Here is a 15,814-nt window from a genome sequence, read left to right as displayed (position 1 = left end):
TGCTACAAACTCTATTTTATGGCTTTAACAGATGAATTTGGATCAGGAGATACAGAACCAGAGTCTAAACGAAGAAAAGTGGATTCCTCAGCAGATAAATCCAAGACACCAAGCACTCCAAAAGGTAAAATCTAAAATCTTGGTTTAAAGTTCTAAATCCCAATTAAACTTGATTTTAGTAACTAATATCTTAATTATAGGAACTGTGAGCACTGTTTATGCATGTTTATAAATAAAATATATGCATACGTACACTGAATAATCTGTGTTTCTGATGGATGAAATACCTTTTTACACCTGTGAGAGAAAATTATTTCAGATTGTATAAGGTTTATTTCTAGTGCTGTGAATGATTTGCTAAGATGTTCTGTTCTGTAAGGGTATGTCTACACTGCAGTTAGACACCCATGGCTGACACATGCCAGCTGACTTGGGCTAAGAGGCTGTTTAATTGTAGTGTAGACGTTTGGGCTTGGGCTAGAGCCTGAGCTCGGGGACACTGGAGGGTTTACCCTGGAACTGAACAGCTGTGGGATTTTAATTGCAGTGTAGACATCTCCTAAGATTTAAGGCTTTTTGAGTGTTGGGAGTTGAGATGTCCATGTGAACTGATCTTTGTGGTGCCATAATTTTTAATTTTGTTTGCAGTGTTATTGTAGCCATGTTGGATTACTGGATTTGGGAAGCATGTACATGCACAGGGCAAAGGAATTTATTAGGAAATTTGAATTCTGACATGATGCTTGTATAAAATTGTCCTTGATCTAGAGCATGCTTGCATAATTCACTTAATGAAATATATTATGTTTAGGGAGAACAGTACAAATAAAATGATGCAAAGACTAACAAGGCACTTAATAATTACAAATTATACCTTGCATCTTATGTTCCTAAAGTTCATGCTTCAGGGGGTCAGGAAAGGTTATCCCCTCAAAACCACAATGTATTCTGGGTTTTCTTTGGTCTCTTTCCTCTGATTCATCAGACATGGGACACTGGATGGGTAGGACGGTGGTCTGAGGTGGCACCGAGCATTCTGTCTTCCACATGCTTAGCTGATTGAGTCATACTATATGTGCTCAAGGTCTACATATGTGGGGTCAGGAAGGAATTTTCCCCCTGGGTCAAGTTGGCAGTGACCATGCAGATTTTCACCTTCCTTTGCAGCATGGAGTGAAGGTCACTTGCTAGGACTATCTGGATATATCTCGCATAATGGCTCCCCATTTCAGGGGCCTTGGGAACTAGTGCACCTCGGTCCCTCCTATTCTGTTCCTGTGGCACATAATGGTTTAGTCTTCTGTGGGCTGTAATACCCAAATAACTAATTTTGGTTGTTGGGGTTAGTGTCCGGGTGAAGAGTTGGTGATCCCTTCCGGCCTTACCAAAAGACCACCCCACACACATACACGCGTGCGTATTTTGGCTAAATTTACCTGGTAGATTTTAATTGAGAGTTGTAGATGAATTGTTAAACTTTTTTTTCACTTTTTCTTTTCCCCCCCCTTCCCCCCCCCCCTTTTTTTTTTTTTTTTTTTTTTTTTTTAAGGTTTAGATTTTCTTGTTCCAAAGGCTGGCTACTTCTGTCAGATCTGCTCTCTCTTCTATGCAGGTGAAATGTCTATGAAAAATCATTGCAAGACACTGCGTCATCAGCAGAATATGGAGGTAACATTTTTTGCTTCTTTCCCTTTAAACCGAAGTAATAAAGTACCTGAGATTTTTTTTAAATCTATTTTGTTCTGTCGACAGCTAATTATCTCAGTAGTGGTTTTGCTGAACCGATAGGGTCTAGATGAAAAGAATGGTTTGTAAACCAATTGCAGATAGATGCAAATGATATTGTTTTTTCAATACCTCGTAGCTATGTTCAGTAGATCAAATAAAAATTATAACTTCAAGAGTGTACTTCATTTTAAATTAAAGAAATGAAATTATTAACCCCTTAATGACCTTGATCATTGAGTTAAATGCTGGGTAATCCTATCTGTGATATCTTCCCTTTCCTAGCCTTGCCAAAAGTTAGTCATCAAGGCTCCAGACTGTGATTAAAATGGCTGCACATGTAACTTAAGATACTAATTTGACCATCAGAAAATTTAATTTAGGAGTCATTTACACCATCTCCCCAGTGATGCAGGTGTGTGCTTTGAGAGAGTAAGAGGAGCATTGATAAGTGCATTTGACCAGCAGACCTGAAGATAAGTCTCTCGGCAAAATTAACTGGCAAACTCTGGTGGAGATTGGGTCTAGTCAATATCAGGAGTTGGCCAGATTCTGGATGTTCAATACATGTAAATGTGCATTGTATTTAGAACATGATGCATATCCTGCCAGGGAGAATAAAGTGTTAACTGTGGTGTCTTGTCATTGGCTACGAAGTAAGACGTTTTAAAATCTTTTTCCCCACAGAAATTCATGGCCAAGCAAAAGGATGGGGAAGATGAGGAGGAAGATGAGGGGGAAGAACTTAGTTCCAGGTGATCTCAGGAGGAGAGAAGAATTCTTTAAAACAATTTAATTTAGGGTCCAGTAAATTTTGTGTCTTTTGTTATGATTTAATTTGTAATTTTGTTTCAGGAGCAAACTCTGATGTTGTATAAATTTGAGTTCAAGGTAGACAAAGACAGAGAAGAAAATGTATGGTGGTTTTGATTTCTATATCAAATCATCTGGCTTGGGAGAGAGCTCTTAAGTGTTGAAATAAATGTTCTTACTGTATAGTTAACACCATGTGATTGTGTTTGGTGTAATTTCATGTTTGGCAATTTTACTACATCACTGTAGAGGATTTATGGAACCTCTTCCAGAGATCCACATTTAGTGTTTCTTTGCAGATCTTAGCTATTGAAATTTCAATCTTCACATGTTTCATGTAGAGCTGGGTGAATTGTCTTCCGAGAACAGTAAATTGATTGAAAAATATATTATTCGAGGCATCAATTATTTACCAGTTCGGGTCAAACTTGAATAGTTTCAGTTGAAAAAACTGCAAACAGAAATTGTGGAAATGTCAAAATGGTTCATTTTGAGTTGACATTTCTGAAACAAAATGTCTGTTTCACCCAAACATTTTTTCAGTGTTTTTGTTTAAGGAAGAAAAAACACGGAAATTCAGTTTTGATTACAAATTAACTGATTATTTTTTTCTTCAGATTTTTCAGTTTGGCCATGGAATGGAAAAATCTGTTTGCTAACTGTAGTTTTATGTGTTCTAAAGACCTGATCCCCCACCTTTTGAAATCAGTGCAGTTTTGTTCTTACGTCAGTGGGAGCAGGATCTGGGCCTAGATTTGCTCTGTATAATGTTTATCACTAAGCTTAATGCTGAGTTATTCTGAGCAAATAAGTGTTGCTGTCTTCTTCAGTGAGATAATGGAAGACCTTTGGGTAAAGAAAGCAGAACCGTCAGCGATCTATCCGGAAGTGCTTGGCTTGGTTTTGGATGTCTTATACGTACCTCAGGCATTCTTGCTACCTTCCCCTCCTCCCCCTCCCATCCCTTTTCCACAACATATCTGAATCTAAGAGCAATCGACTCTGCTTTGAGTGTTTACCTTTCACCTAGACCGCTGTCTGAAATTTTCCTATCAGACCCACTTTAACAACCTTAAATGTTGGATGGATAGCGTTGTGCATAACCCTTGTCCTGCAGAGGTAATGAATGAGAGCTCCCACCAGTCAAAGCAAAGATTCGCCGGACGTTAAGTCACATCATATCATCGGTACAGATATTTTTAGTGTAATGGAGTCTGCTCAAGAAAGATCCAAGGCTGGGTTGTTAGCGTGATAGAACTCTCGTAGTAGCAAAGTCCAGTCCATCGGGCATTTGCAAGCACATATTCCTTTGGGAAAGTGGGGGAGTAGTTCCATGCATTCCTGTGAAACTCAGGCCACATCTCCCTCAAAAGTGTGGATCCAGGGAGACAACACATCTGATTTTTCACTCTGTAAATTACTGCATTCTACTGAAGGATACAGGCTGTGTTAAAAGAGGGAGGGAGGGCCAAATTCTGTCCTAATTCTGTGTGATGAAATCAGTGGGTGGGGAGGGGCATGTGTGTAACAGAGGGCAGAATTTGGCCCAGGGTTTTAAAAAATGAAGAGCTTGTTTTCAAGAGTTCAGAAAAGTGATGTTAAAATGGATATGACAAATGGATTATTATAGAAGATTTGGGTGTTGGAAAACATTTATAAAACTTCTGAATGGCAAATGTTTTTCCAACAGAGTTAGATCCTGTTGTCAGTTACACAACATGCTCCAGGGTAAACCGTGACAAATTTTGAACCCAGTTTTCAAAAACTGTTTATTCCAGTTACAAGAATAAAGTATACTATATGGTTTTCAATTTAAAATTGTTCGTTATGCAGCTGTAACTTTTTAAGCAGGCGATTTAAAAAAAAAAAAAAAAAAAAAAAGGTAGAGTCTTGTAGACTTCTGAAAAAGGACACACACTTCCGGCACCCATCACTCCTTAACTGCAGGAGCAGGGATCACTGTACAGGGAGCTGCTCCACCATCCGCCCAGCCCCCGTGCATCCAGATCCCCTCATACCCAGATTCTGCTGCCGTACCCATAACCCCCGCTGACGAGCCCCACTCCCCCAGCACTTGGACTACCCCAACGAGTCACCTGGATCCCGCCCTACCAAGCCCCAACCAACTGCACATGGATCCCCACGTCACTGAGCCCCCCACACCCAGATCTCCCTTCTGAACCCTCCCCCCCCCCCCACACACACCCCCACTGACCTCCCCCTCCTTCCCCCAGCCCCAGCCACCTTCACCTGGACCCCCCTGCAGAGTCCCATTACTATTGCACCCAGAACCCTCCAACAAGCCCCTGTGCATCCAGATCCTGCCACTGAGCTGCCCACTCCCAGATTGCCCCACCCAGAACCTCTCAACCCACACCTGGATCCCCCCACACTAAGCCCCTCCAAACTTGGATACTGCCTTGCTGAGCCTGCCTGCCCACCCCTGGTGCACTGGCACAGAGGGGCAGGGCCCTGGGGTGTTTCTGGGACAGGCCCAGTCCTTGCACTGTGTTGGGGTTGGGTGCAGCTGAGTCACCGCTGAGTCCGTGCCCTGGCGGGGGAGCTGCACGGTGATTGCCCACATCTGTACAGCCAGTGGTCTGTGCTCCCCAATGCCAGGCTGGAGCCTCACATTTATTTGACAAAATTTGCACAGTTTTAAATTGTGCGCAGGATTTTTAATTTTTTGGCGCAGAATGCCCTCAGGAGCAGTCCTGAGCAAGAGGAGGGTATTGGCTTATAAATTTGAGTGGAAAAGACATCCTGGCACAATACACTAGATGCATCCAAAGGGATGATCTGCTTGTATAAATTCATCCATACCATTCAAGCCTCCAAGAGTTAAAAGATCTTTCATTTAAATCCTTCTGTATCGTCCCTATATGCAAGTGTAAAATAAAATACTCTTCTAAAATCACTTACTTACATGACCCCTTTACCAGAGTAGCCTGCACCTCACAATCTTTAACATATTCTCCTGCCACCACCTGAGGCAGTGGCATTACCCCCATATTTCAGAAGCTTAGAGAGACTGATTTGCCCAAGGTCACATGGGAAGCCTTTGGTGGATCAAGGAATTGAACCTGGATCTCCCAAGTTCCGAACCAGTGAGATATTCTTCCTCTCGTATATATGCTTAATCTCCATCACACTCATTGCTCAAACTGCATCACAACCTGGAATGAAATACAGTTCAGATGAGCTGATCGTTGATCGGTGTAATTTTAGAGCAAGATGACGGTAGGAGCTCTTTTTAAAAAAATAATCATTATAATTCTAGCCCTGAAATAGACTAGTAGTAGTAGTAGGCTGTTGGCTGGGCAGGGCATGCCGCTGGAGGGCATCAGCAGTTACCTCTTCCGCCACCGAACTCAGCCCCGGCTTTCTCTGCAGCCCTACTGGAGGTGGGGCATTGGCTGTCCCCCACGTCTGTCACCTTTTTAGTCTGGGCTATTAGAGACCCTTGCGCCATATAGTTACATGTCCCTTGTTTTCTAGGTTCATATGGGGCCTCTCATTGGACCCCTACACCAAATTCCTGTGAAGTTCCTCATCTTAATGTTGCTGTAATCTCAGCCCGGAGGATAAGAGAGCTAGTTTCTTAGGCTTGATGGACACTTAAATTTATGCCGGCATAATTATGTCAGTCGGGGTATGAAAAAACCACACACCCCTAGCAAAACAGCTGTGCCAACAAAACCACCAGCACCCATGCGGCTGTGCCAACAGGAGAGTGCTTCTACTGGCAGAGTTAATGTTATTCAGGGAGGTGGTGCTCCTGTACCAGCAGACAAACTTTATATTGGTGTACGCCATCTCTACACTAGTGGGCTGTGCCAGCATCGGCTCTGTAGTGTAGACGTGGCCTTAGTTACTCCTCCTTACTTGCAGTTCTTCCCAGGCACGTTTGATTCGCATCTTCGTTCTGAGTTTGTCCCTAAAGTGAATGCTAAAATTAACGAGCCTGTTGTTTTCTTCTAATCCTGTCCCTCCTCAGGGCAAGATCTGAACTCCTCTCACATCTAAGGAATGCAAGAAACCTGTAGGAAACTTTAACACTTCTTCATTGTCCTGTTTGGAACATAACGGCACCATAAGCCGGGGTGGCCAACCTGAGCCTGAGAAGAAGCCAGAATTTACCAATGTACATTGCCAAAGAGCCACAGTAACACGTCAGCAACCCCTGTCAGCTCCCCACCTCCACTCCCAGCGCTTCCCACCCACCAGCAGCCCCACCGATCAGCACCTCCCTCTCCCTCCCTGCACCTCCCGATCAGCTGTTTTGTGGCATGCAGGAGGCTCTGGGGGGGAGGGGGAGGAGCAAGGGCATGGCGGCTCAGGGGAGGGGGCGGGAAGGGGTGGAGTGGGAGGCAGGGCCTGTGGCAGAGCCAGGGGTTGAGCAGTGAGCACCCCCCGGCACATTGGAAAGTTGGCGCCTGTAGCTCCAGTCCCGGAGTCGGTGCCTAGACAAGGAGCCGCATATTAATCTCTGAAGAGCTGCATGTGGCTCCGGAGCCACAGTTTGGGAGAGTGGAGTTGTGCCTTGGCTCACAGGGTTGCAGTGCCACTCACTCACTTTTGGCCTAGCTGGGCTTCCATTGTCATGACGGCTGGGCCAAACCTGAGTGGCGCAGGGACCCTAGAGGTTGCAGTGACTGGAGCAGGGGAGGCGAGCCCAGCCGTCCGAGCCCAGCCAGCCCTGTGGGACAGGAGCTGCCATGAGACCCTTTGAAACATTCTGGGGACCCAATTTATGGGTTGAGAAACCCTGATCTAAACCATCCTTGAGAAGTGTTTGTCTTACCTGTTCTTAAAAATCTCCAATGATGGAGACTCCACAACCTCCCCAGGCAATTTATTCCAGTGCTTAACCACCCTGACAGTTAGGAAGTTTTTCCTAATGTCCAACCTAAACCTCCCTTGCTGCAGTTTAAACCCATTATTTCATGTCCTGTCCTCGGAGCTTACGGAGAACAATGTATCACCCTCCTCTTTATAACATCCTTTCATGTGCCTGAAGACTGTTGTCATGATTAAACAAACCCAATTTTTTCAATCTTCCCTCATAGGTCATGTTTTCTAGACCTTTAATCATTTTTGTTGCTCTTCTCTGGACTTTCTCCAATTTGTCCACATCTTTCCCAAAGTGTGGTGCCCAGAACTGGACACAATACTTCAGTTGAGAGCCTATCAGTGCGGAGTAGAGCGGCAGAATTACTTCTCATGTCCTGCTTACAACATTCCTGCTAATACATCCCAGAATTATATTTGCTTTTTTTGCAACCGTGTTAGTGTTGAATCATATTTAGTTTGTGAGCCACTCTGACCCCCAGATCCCTTTCCGCAGTACTCCTTCCTAGGCAGTCATTTCCCAGTTTGTATGTGTGCAATTGATTCTTCCTTCCTAAGTGGAGCACTGTGCATTTGTCCTTATTGAATTTCATTCTGTTTACTTCAGACCATTTCTCCAGTTTGCTGAGATCATTTTGAATTATAATCCTGTTCTCCCAAGTGCCTGCAACCCTTCCTAGCTTCCACAGACTTTATAAGCGTACTTTCTGTGCCATTATCCAAATCGTTTGTGAAGATATTGAATAGAACCGGACCTAGAGGAGATCCCTGCAGGACCGCACTCGATATGCCCTGCCAGCTCAACTGGGGACCACTGATAACTACTCTGAGTACGGTTTTCCAGCCAATTGTGCTAGTTGTCACATGAGACAGTAAAAAGCCTGACTAAAGTCGAGCTATATGACATCATCATCTTCCCCTCTAACCGCAAGGCTTGTTACCCGGTCAAAGGGTTTGACATGCTTTGTTCCTGACAAATCCATGTTGATGGTTACTTATCACCTTATTTTTTTTTTCTAGGCACTTGTTTATTTGCTCCACTATCTTTCCAGATACTGAAGTTAAGCTGGTTGGTCTATAATTCCTCAGTTGTCCTTATTCCCCTTTTTATAGACAGGTGCTATATTTGCCCTTTTCCAGTCCTTGGGCATCTCTCCTGTCCTCCAAGGTAATCGCTAATAGCTCAGAGATCTCTTCAGCCAGTTCCTTAAGTATTCTAGGATGTATTTCATCAGGCCCTGCCAACTTACTTATCTAAGTACACATCTACCCCAACATAACGCGGCCCGATATAACACGAATTCTGATACAACGCGGTAAAGCAGCGCTCCGGGGGGGCGGGGCTGCGCACTCCGATGGATCAAAGCAAGTTCGATATAACGCGGTTTCACCTATAATGCGGTAAGATTTTTTGGCTCCCAAGGACAGCGTTATATCGAGGTAGAGGTGTATTTCTTAACTTGTTTTCGTATTTTAGCTTCAGTTTCTACCCCATTTGTACTGATGTTCACTATGGGAGTCGTCCAATCACCGCAAACTTTTTTTTCGTGAAAACAAATTTAAAAAGGCATGTAACGCTTCGGCTTTTGCTGGATTTTCTGTTACTGTCTTTCCTTCCTCGTGGAGTAAAAGGCTTACCCTGTTCTTGATCTTCCTGTTGTTTCTTGTGTGTTTGCAAAATGTTTTCTTGTTACCCTTTATGTCCCTAGCTAGTGTAATCTTGTTTTTTTGCCTTGGTCTTTTACCTGCTTGTGTGGTTTTTTTTAATATTCATCCTTCAGTAATTTGACCTAGTTTCCTCTTTTTTGAGTTTCAGGTCATTGAAGAGCTCCTGGTTAGCCAGGGTGGTCTCTTGCCATACTCCTATCTTCCCTACACATAGGGATAGTTTGCTCTTGTGCCCTTAATGATTCTTTAAATAATTGCCCACTCTCCTGAACTCTTTTTTCCTTAAACTTGTTTCCCATGGGATCTTACCTACCAATTCTCTGAGTTTGCTAGTTTGCATTCTTGAAGGTCATTGTGTTTATTCTGCTCTCTTCCCTCCTACCATTCCGTAGAATCATGAACTCATATGATGTTATGATCACTTTCACCCAAGCTGCCTTCCACCTTCAAATTCTCAACAGTTCCTCCCTATTTGTCAGAATCAAATCTAGAACGCCTTTCCCTTAGTCACTTTCTCCATCGTCTGTAATAAACAGTTGTCTCCAATTGATTCCCAGAACTTTCCCTGCTGTGTTGTTTTCCCAGCAGATGTCTGGGTAGTTGAAGTTCCCCATCACTACCCGTTCTCCCTTCAGCTCACACCCATCATGCCTCCATCCTCTCATCCAAACCTCCTTTAAAATATGTTTCTGACATAAGGTCTATTCGTCAAAGAATGGCAAAACATCTCAACAACAACAAAAAGCATCCCTTTCCTCTCCCCCAACTATGTCAATTTAGATTGTAAACACTTCAGCACAAGGAGTGTTTGAACAGCCCCCAGCAGTCTTGATCCTCATTGGGCCCTATGGATGGTATCGTAATACAAATATTCAACAATAAGTGAGTTACGTGCTGGAGTGTGGTTCAGACCAGTGAGTCACCACGTGCCCTACAACCCTGGGTGCCTTACAGTGGTTTTCTGCTTGTAGCTCCCAGCCTGGGATGCTCCCCGCCAGCCTACAAAGCATGCAGGTCACCCCCTGAAGTGTCTGTGTGCTAGCAGCTCTGAACTCAGCACTCCCCCACTGTCTACTGCCCCACTCTGGCTTTCACCAGCCTGGGTTACAACCAGCAAGGTGACGCCAACACACTCCCTGTCCCGATTTCCCCAGAACCATGTGCCCTACCATGTCCAACCCTCTCCTGGACAGTTCAGAGAACTACTAAGGTTCATTTGTTCCTCTAGAGCAGTGGTCCCCACGCTTTTTGTGGCCAGTAGCACATTCATGTTTTCAGAAGAGTGTGGCGGGCGCCAACAATTTTTCAAGGCTTATTTTGTATTTGTACATTAAATTATATGAAAAACCTATTTAATATTACATAATATATGAATCCATAAGATGAAAAAGGTAATTTTACATGTAAAATGTATTAATTAAATTATTCGGCAATTACTCTTTCACCTTCCCATGTGAATTTGCTCTTTTTTTTATCGACCTGTAAGAAAAATTAAGGAGTTTTTACAAAATAAATATCAAACAGTTTTCATCTTATTTATTTAAAAAAAGTAAAAGATCGTTGAACTGCTGGTCCAAATATATTATTCTTACTTTAACATAGCCAGTTAGGGTTAATTAAAAATATTCTTTGTGTTGTTACTTGTATCTGTATTTCAATAAACAAACAAATATGAAAAAAAATTAAACACAAGTGCAGAGAGAGAAGCTGCGAGGACAGAGAACACCGGCACCTGCAGCCCCGGAGTTCTCTGTTCCCGGCAGCCGCGGGGCCGTGGCTTTTCTCCCCTGCTGGGCACTAGGCGGGCACACATAAATGCCCTGGCGGGCGCCATGGCACCCGCAGGCACCGCGTTGGGGGCCACTGCTCTAGAGGCACAAAAGCACATCATAGTTTATTAACTGGGGTAAATACACCCTTCGATTTACACACAGCAGTGAGTTGGTTTATACAGGCAGGAAAAATAAAACGGTTATGAACAAAAGGACCGAGGTTAAGTGATGCCAAGTAAAAGGAGTAAAGATAGAAAGGGTTATAAGCAAATTAAAGTGAAAACATGCATCTACACGTCTAAAACAATCTATCAAGGTCCAGGCTTTGTTCAAAATGGTTTCTTTCACCAGTCATTCTTCCTAGCTCTCGCTGATTTTCTCTTAGGACCTTCCACAGAAGCACAAACGTCTGGCTTCCCATGTCTTCCTCGATGAAGGATCTTTGTCTAAGCAGTTTTCTATATTCAATTCCCAGAGACTTCAAGCCCCTTGCTTGAAGAACCCGTCTTTCTCAGCTTGCAGGAGCTCTGTTCCCTTGTGTCTGTCTGGTGCTGGAACAGTGGGGGCCAAGGGGCCATGCCCCACCCTTTTAACTGACCATAAGGATGAACAGCGGGGAGAGGAGTGAGCAGAGATTGGGATCTTGGGGGAATGGATGGTGCAGGGGTGTAGCCTCAGGAAGAAGGGTGTGTGTGTGAAGGTGGGGCCTCAGGGCAGTGTGGCATGTGTAGGGTGGGGCCATGGTTTGGGCACTTTTAGGGTGCTTCCACTGCTCCTGACCTCACAAGGATATTTTGTACCAAGATTATTACAAAAGTGTGTAGGGTGTGACCATGGGGAGCCTTAGGGTCACAGTTATCAGTATTGCCGACGATACAAAACCATTCAAGCTAGTTAAGTCCCAGGCAGACTGCGAAGAGCTACAAAAGGATCTCTGAAAACTGGGTGACTGGGCAACAAAATGTCAGATGAAATTCAATGTTGATAAATGCAAAGTAATGCACAGTGGAGAAAACAATCCTAGCTGTACCTATAAAATGATGGGGTCTAAATTAGCGGTTACCACTCAAGAAAGATCTTGGAGTCGTGGATAGTTCTCTGAAAACATCAAGAGAGAGAGAATCCACCACTTCCCTGGGCAGTTTGTTCCAATGGTCACTCACTCGCAATGTTATAAACGAGTGCCTTATTTTTAATCTGAATAATAAAATGCAGTCTCTGCACCCAGCATCCTACCAATAGAGACAGAGGAGACTGGGAATCCCGGAGGTGGGGATAGCTGAGGACCTCACCCTGCAGTCTGATCTGAGTGGGCAAACCCCGTGCTGAGAGTCCCACTGCAGTCTGTGTGGACGTGCCTCCTCCAGGATCCATGCCTGAGGTATTACATTCTTTGCTGTGGGCCTCACAGAAGAAGAGGGCTCTTTAAAAGGGCTGGTGTCTTGGCTGTTCTCTGTTGCTCTTTATAGCAATACAAATTAAAGTAGCTTTACGGTGGCACTTACCAGCCACAATGTGCTAGGTGCTGTACAGACACCTAGAGACAGTCCCTTTCCCAGAGTCCCCAATCTAAACAGACAAAGGGTGGGAGGGGAAAGGATGGGGCCAGGGTCATATAGGTCAGTGGCAAAGCTGGGACTAGCTCCCGGGTGTCCGGGCTCACAGCCCAGTGCCCCAGCTCCAGCACAATGCTGCTTCCTGCAGAGTGGTGGTCCTAGTTCACTTGCACCTTAACGAAAGCTGCTGATCATAGTGAGAACGTGGCTGGCTGGAGAGAAGTATGTCTTGTGCCGAAAAGGACTGCGGTGTGAAAACGTGGTTGCTAGGATGGTCCAACTTGGTTGCTGATGGCTCAGCGAATGAATCTGGAGGTTACGTGCCCAGACAGAAGCGAGCCGACTTTCCAAGGTGCTGCGCCGTCTGCAACGCCCGTGGACGTGAATACAAGCTGCGGAGCTCGGAGACTCAGGCCATTGTTCGTTAGGTGTCTAGCAGGGTTTGGAGCCTAACATCAGGCCACCAGATCTGGAAAGGTTGGCCTGTATTCCCAAGCCCTGGCCATCTGCTATCTTGACCGCTTAAACCTTCTGCCCCTTTCAACCTGTCCCGGTGCCTGTCTAGATAGGTAAATAGGGTGTGTTTGGAAGTGTGTTCTCTAGTGTAGACACAGTCTAACACAGCAGTCCCCAAACTTTTCATGGTCATGTCCATCCCTTTCTGCCTCTCCTCCCCCCCACCATGTAGTGGGACCACAACTTGGGGTTGGGGACACAGGGGGCCGAAGCTGGGGGCGGGGCTGGGAATAGAGCCGTGGCCAGGGGCCAAGGCTGGGGGTGGAGCCAGGAATTGGGGTTAGGGGCGGGGTCGAAGTGGGGCTGGGTGGTGCTCCCTCCCCTCCCCACGTGGGGGCTGGCCGGGGCCCCACTGCACCCCCCCTGAATGTTCCTCTGTGCCCCCATAGGGAGGTGAGCCCCACAGTTTGGGGACCTCTGGCATGTTAGCTGCTTGTGCTTGACCCTAGCTTCACACTTGGTGGGGACATTTTTAAGTGTGTGGTCTAAACATGCCCTTCCATTGCAAACTGGGGGGAGGGATGTGCCTCCTTTGATGTTTGGAAAGCACCCAGCGTATGGTGGGTTATGCTAGAAGCGGAGAGCTCAATAAACGTGCGCACAGATCTGCTTGGTGAGTTCCAGGGCCGCATGGTAAATGTCCAACGCTCTAAATTATTGCGAAAGTTCTGGAGCGGCCTGTTATCGTCTCAAGAGCGGAGGCTGTTTCTTTAATTCTGCCCTGGCTCGGAGGCAGGTTGGACATTCGGGATCCCGTTTAAACACTAAAGAAGGGGCTCTCGCTGCCAGCACTTGTGGAACATTATCTAAATCAGCCACTGGGTCGGCTGAAGTGTCAGCAAAGCCGGTGTCAGTGGTGTTGCACCCGGGAGCTGACTCTGGCCCTCGGCGCTTTACTGAATTCAGAAAGTGAAGAGAAGTTGATGGTTGACCCCAGATGAAATCTGCCCAGCAAGTAAAAATAATTCTCCCCTTAAATAGCACAAGGAACTCACCCACAGCACCACTTTGTGCCAGACGCTCCCACCTGCTGGGATTTTTCAGGGTGGATGTCCCCGTGTGAAGGCAGGACTTGGAGAAGTTGATGCCCCGAAGGGGGCAGCCTGCCAGTTGTCACTAGGATGCTGGGGCAGCAGGCCGGGGGGAGAGAGAGATGTGATCTGGGCACAGGCCCGGGAGCAGGAAACTCCTGGAAACTAATCCCGTTGCTTCAGCCACTGCGGCACAGGCAAATCACTTCTCATCTCTGTGCCTCAGTTTCCCTGTCTCTAGTGTGGCGGGGCTTGGGGGAGAGGGGAGGAGCAGGGGGCGGGACCTCGTGGCAAGGGGGTGCTAAGGCCAAACGCAGCCCCGCCCACCGGGAAGAGGCTGGCACCGCCCCTGAGCCTCAGGCAGTCCCAGAGCAGTGCCGCGGGGAATCAAGGACCAATGCTGTCCTGGAGTCATTCAGCCCAGGACTGGGACTTGAAATGTGTATTTCAGGACAGGAGGTCACCCTAGACTGGCTGCCTTTCTGGAAGATCCCCGCTGACCAAACTCAAGTTACTGGGCTCAAGACAGGGGTACCAGGGGGAAATGTAATGTCCTGGGCTATACCAGAGCTCAGCCTAGAAGATCTAATGGTCTTGGGCAACAAAAATGATCAGGGGGCTGGAGCACATGATTTACGAGGAGAGGCTGAGGGAACTGAGATTGTTTAGTCTGCAGAAGAGAAGAGTGAGGGGGGATTTGATAGCTGCTTTCAACTACCTGAAGGGGGGGTCCAAAGAGGATGGATCTAGACTGTTCTCAGTGGTACCTGATGACAGAACAAGGAGTAATGGTCTCAAGTTGCAGTGAGGGAGGTTTAGGTTGGATATTAGGAAAAACTTTTTCACTAGGAGGGTGGTGAAGCACTGGAATGCATTACCTAGGGAGGTGGTGGAATCTCCTTCCTTGGAGGTTTTTAAGGCCCAGCTTGACAAAGCCCTGGCTGGGATGATTTAGTTGGGGTTGGTCCTGCTTTGAGCAGGGGGTTGGACTAGATGGTCTCCTGAGGTCCCTTCCAACCCTGATTTTCTATGATTGCCTTTTGGCATTAAAATCTATTCTCTCACTGACCCAGGAAGTGGAATCGAAAGGCAGAGAGAAGCCTTGCTTAGACTGACTGCTGGGTCGGCAACTGAGCGTCACTTTCCCCCCAGGCTGGGTGCTAGGGGACTGGTGCTGCCCTCAGGCTCCGGTTGTAGCTGTGTAGTTCAGGGCTTATGCATGCGCTGGGTATCAGGGGTATTTTGTTTTTATGCACCCATCACTCAGTGCCAAATGCTAAAGCACGTGCATGGGTGGTGGGTATCATAGGCCGGGGGAGGCTGTGCCTCTCCAAACAGCATAGTGTGGCCTCACCCAGGCTCCACCCCAGGCCCCCTCCTGCCCACTTCCAGTTCCCTTCCTGCTCTGCCGTGGTGGCGAGGCTGGGGCAGACAAGCTGGAGCTGGGGGCGCTGGGGCTGAGGCATGTTGCACCACCCGCTCGGCACTGGGGGGCTGGAGTTGGGGGCACTGGGACCGTGCCGCCCAGCGCTGGGGTGAGGGACGCTCCGGCCACAACACCCACCTGGTGCACTGGGGTTGGGGCGCTGGGATCAAGCCCTTCGCCTGGCACTCCAGGGCAGGGGGTACGCGGCGGGGCTGGTGGCCGCGAGGGGATGTGTGCTGGGCTCTGGTGGGGGTGGATGGGGAGGGGCGGGGCCTCAGGCAGAAGGGGAGGGGCCAGGGGCTAGCCTCTCTCAATGGCTCATTCACCCGCTGCCCATGAGCAAGTGTCACATGGGGGTATGGTACCCAGGGGAGACAGTCCCAGGGAAGGGGAGGCAGGGCTAGCTAGCAGACAGAGCCCTGGCTTGGGACCCAGGGCTCTTGGGTTCAGTCCTTG

At 46.9% G+C, this 15,814-nt stretch overlaps 1 protein-coding gene across 5 annotated transcripts in view; it reads left to right on the top strand.

Annotated features, from left to right (window-relative positions):
* The window catches only part of ZNF638 (zinc finger protein 638), a 95,147-nt gene extending 90,798 nt beyond the window's left edge, over positions 1-4,349 (top strand). For 4 of the 5 annotated variants that reach the window (XM_034771933.1, XM_034771934.1, XM_034771931.1 and 1 more), the window contains 3 exons: positions 32-124; positions 1,550-1,668; positions 2,413-4,349. In XM_034771933.1, coding sequence (XP_034627824.1) covers positions 32-124; positions 1,550-1,668; positions 2,413-2,484 — 284 coding nt within the window. In that variant the 3' untranslated portion in view covers positions 2,485-4,349. The remainder of the gene's footprint in view (positions 1-31; positions 125-1,549; positions 1,669-2,412) is intronic. The other variant, XM_034771932.1, reaches the window with a different exon arrangement.
* Positions 4,350-15,814: the final 11,465 nt, after the last annotated feature.

Source organism: Trachemys scripta, chromosome 5 (genome assembly GCF_013100865.1).
Source record: "Trachemys scripta elegans isolate TJP31775 chromosome 5, CAS_Tse_1.0, whole genome shotgun sequence".
Lineage (NCBI taxonomy): Eukaryota > Metazoa > Chordata > Testudines > Emydidae > Trachemys > Trachemys scripta.
Note: the sequence above shows the minus strand (reverse complement) of the source record. Positions and strands in the feature narration are given on the sequence as shown.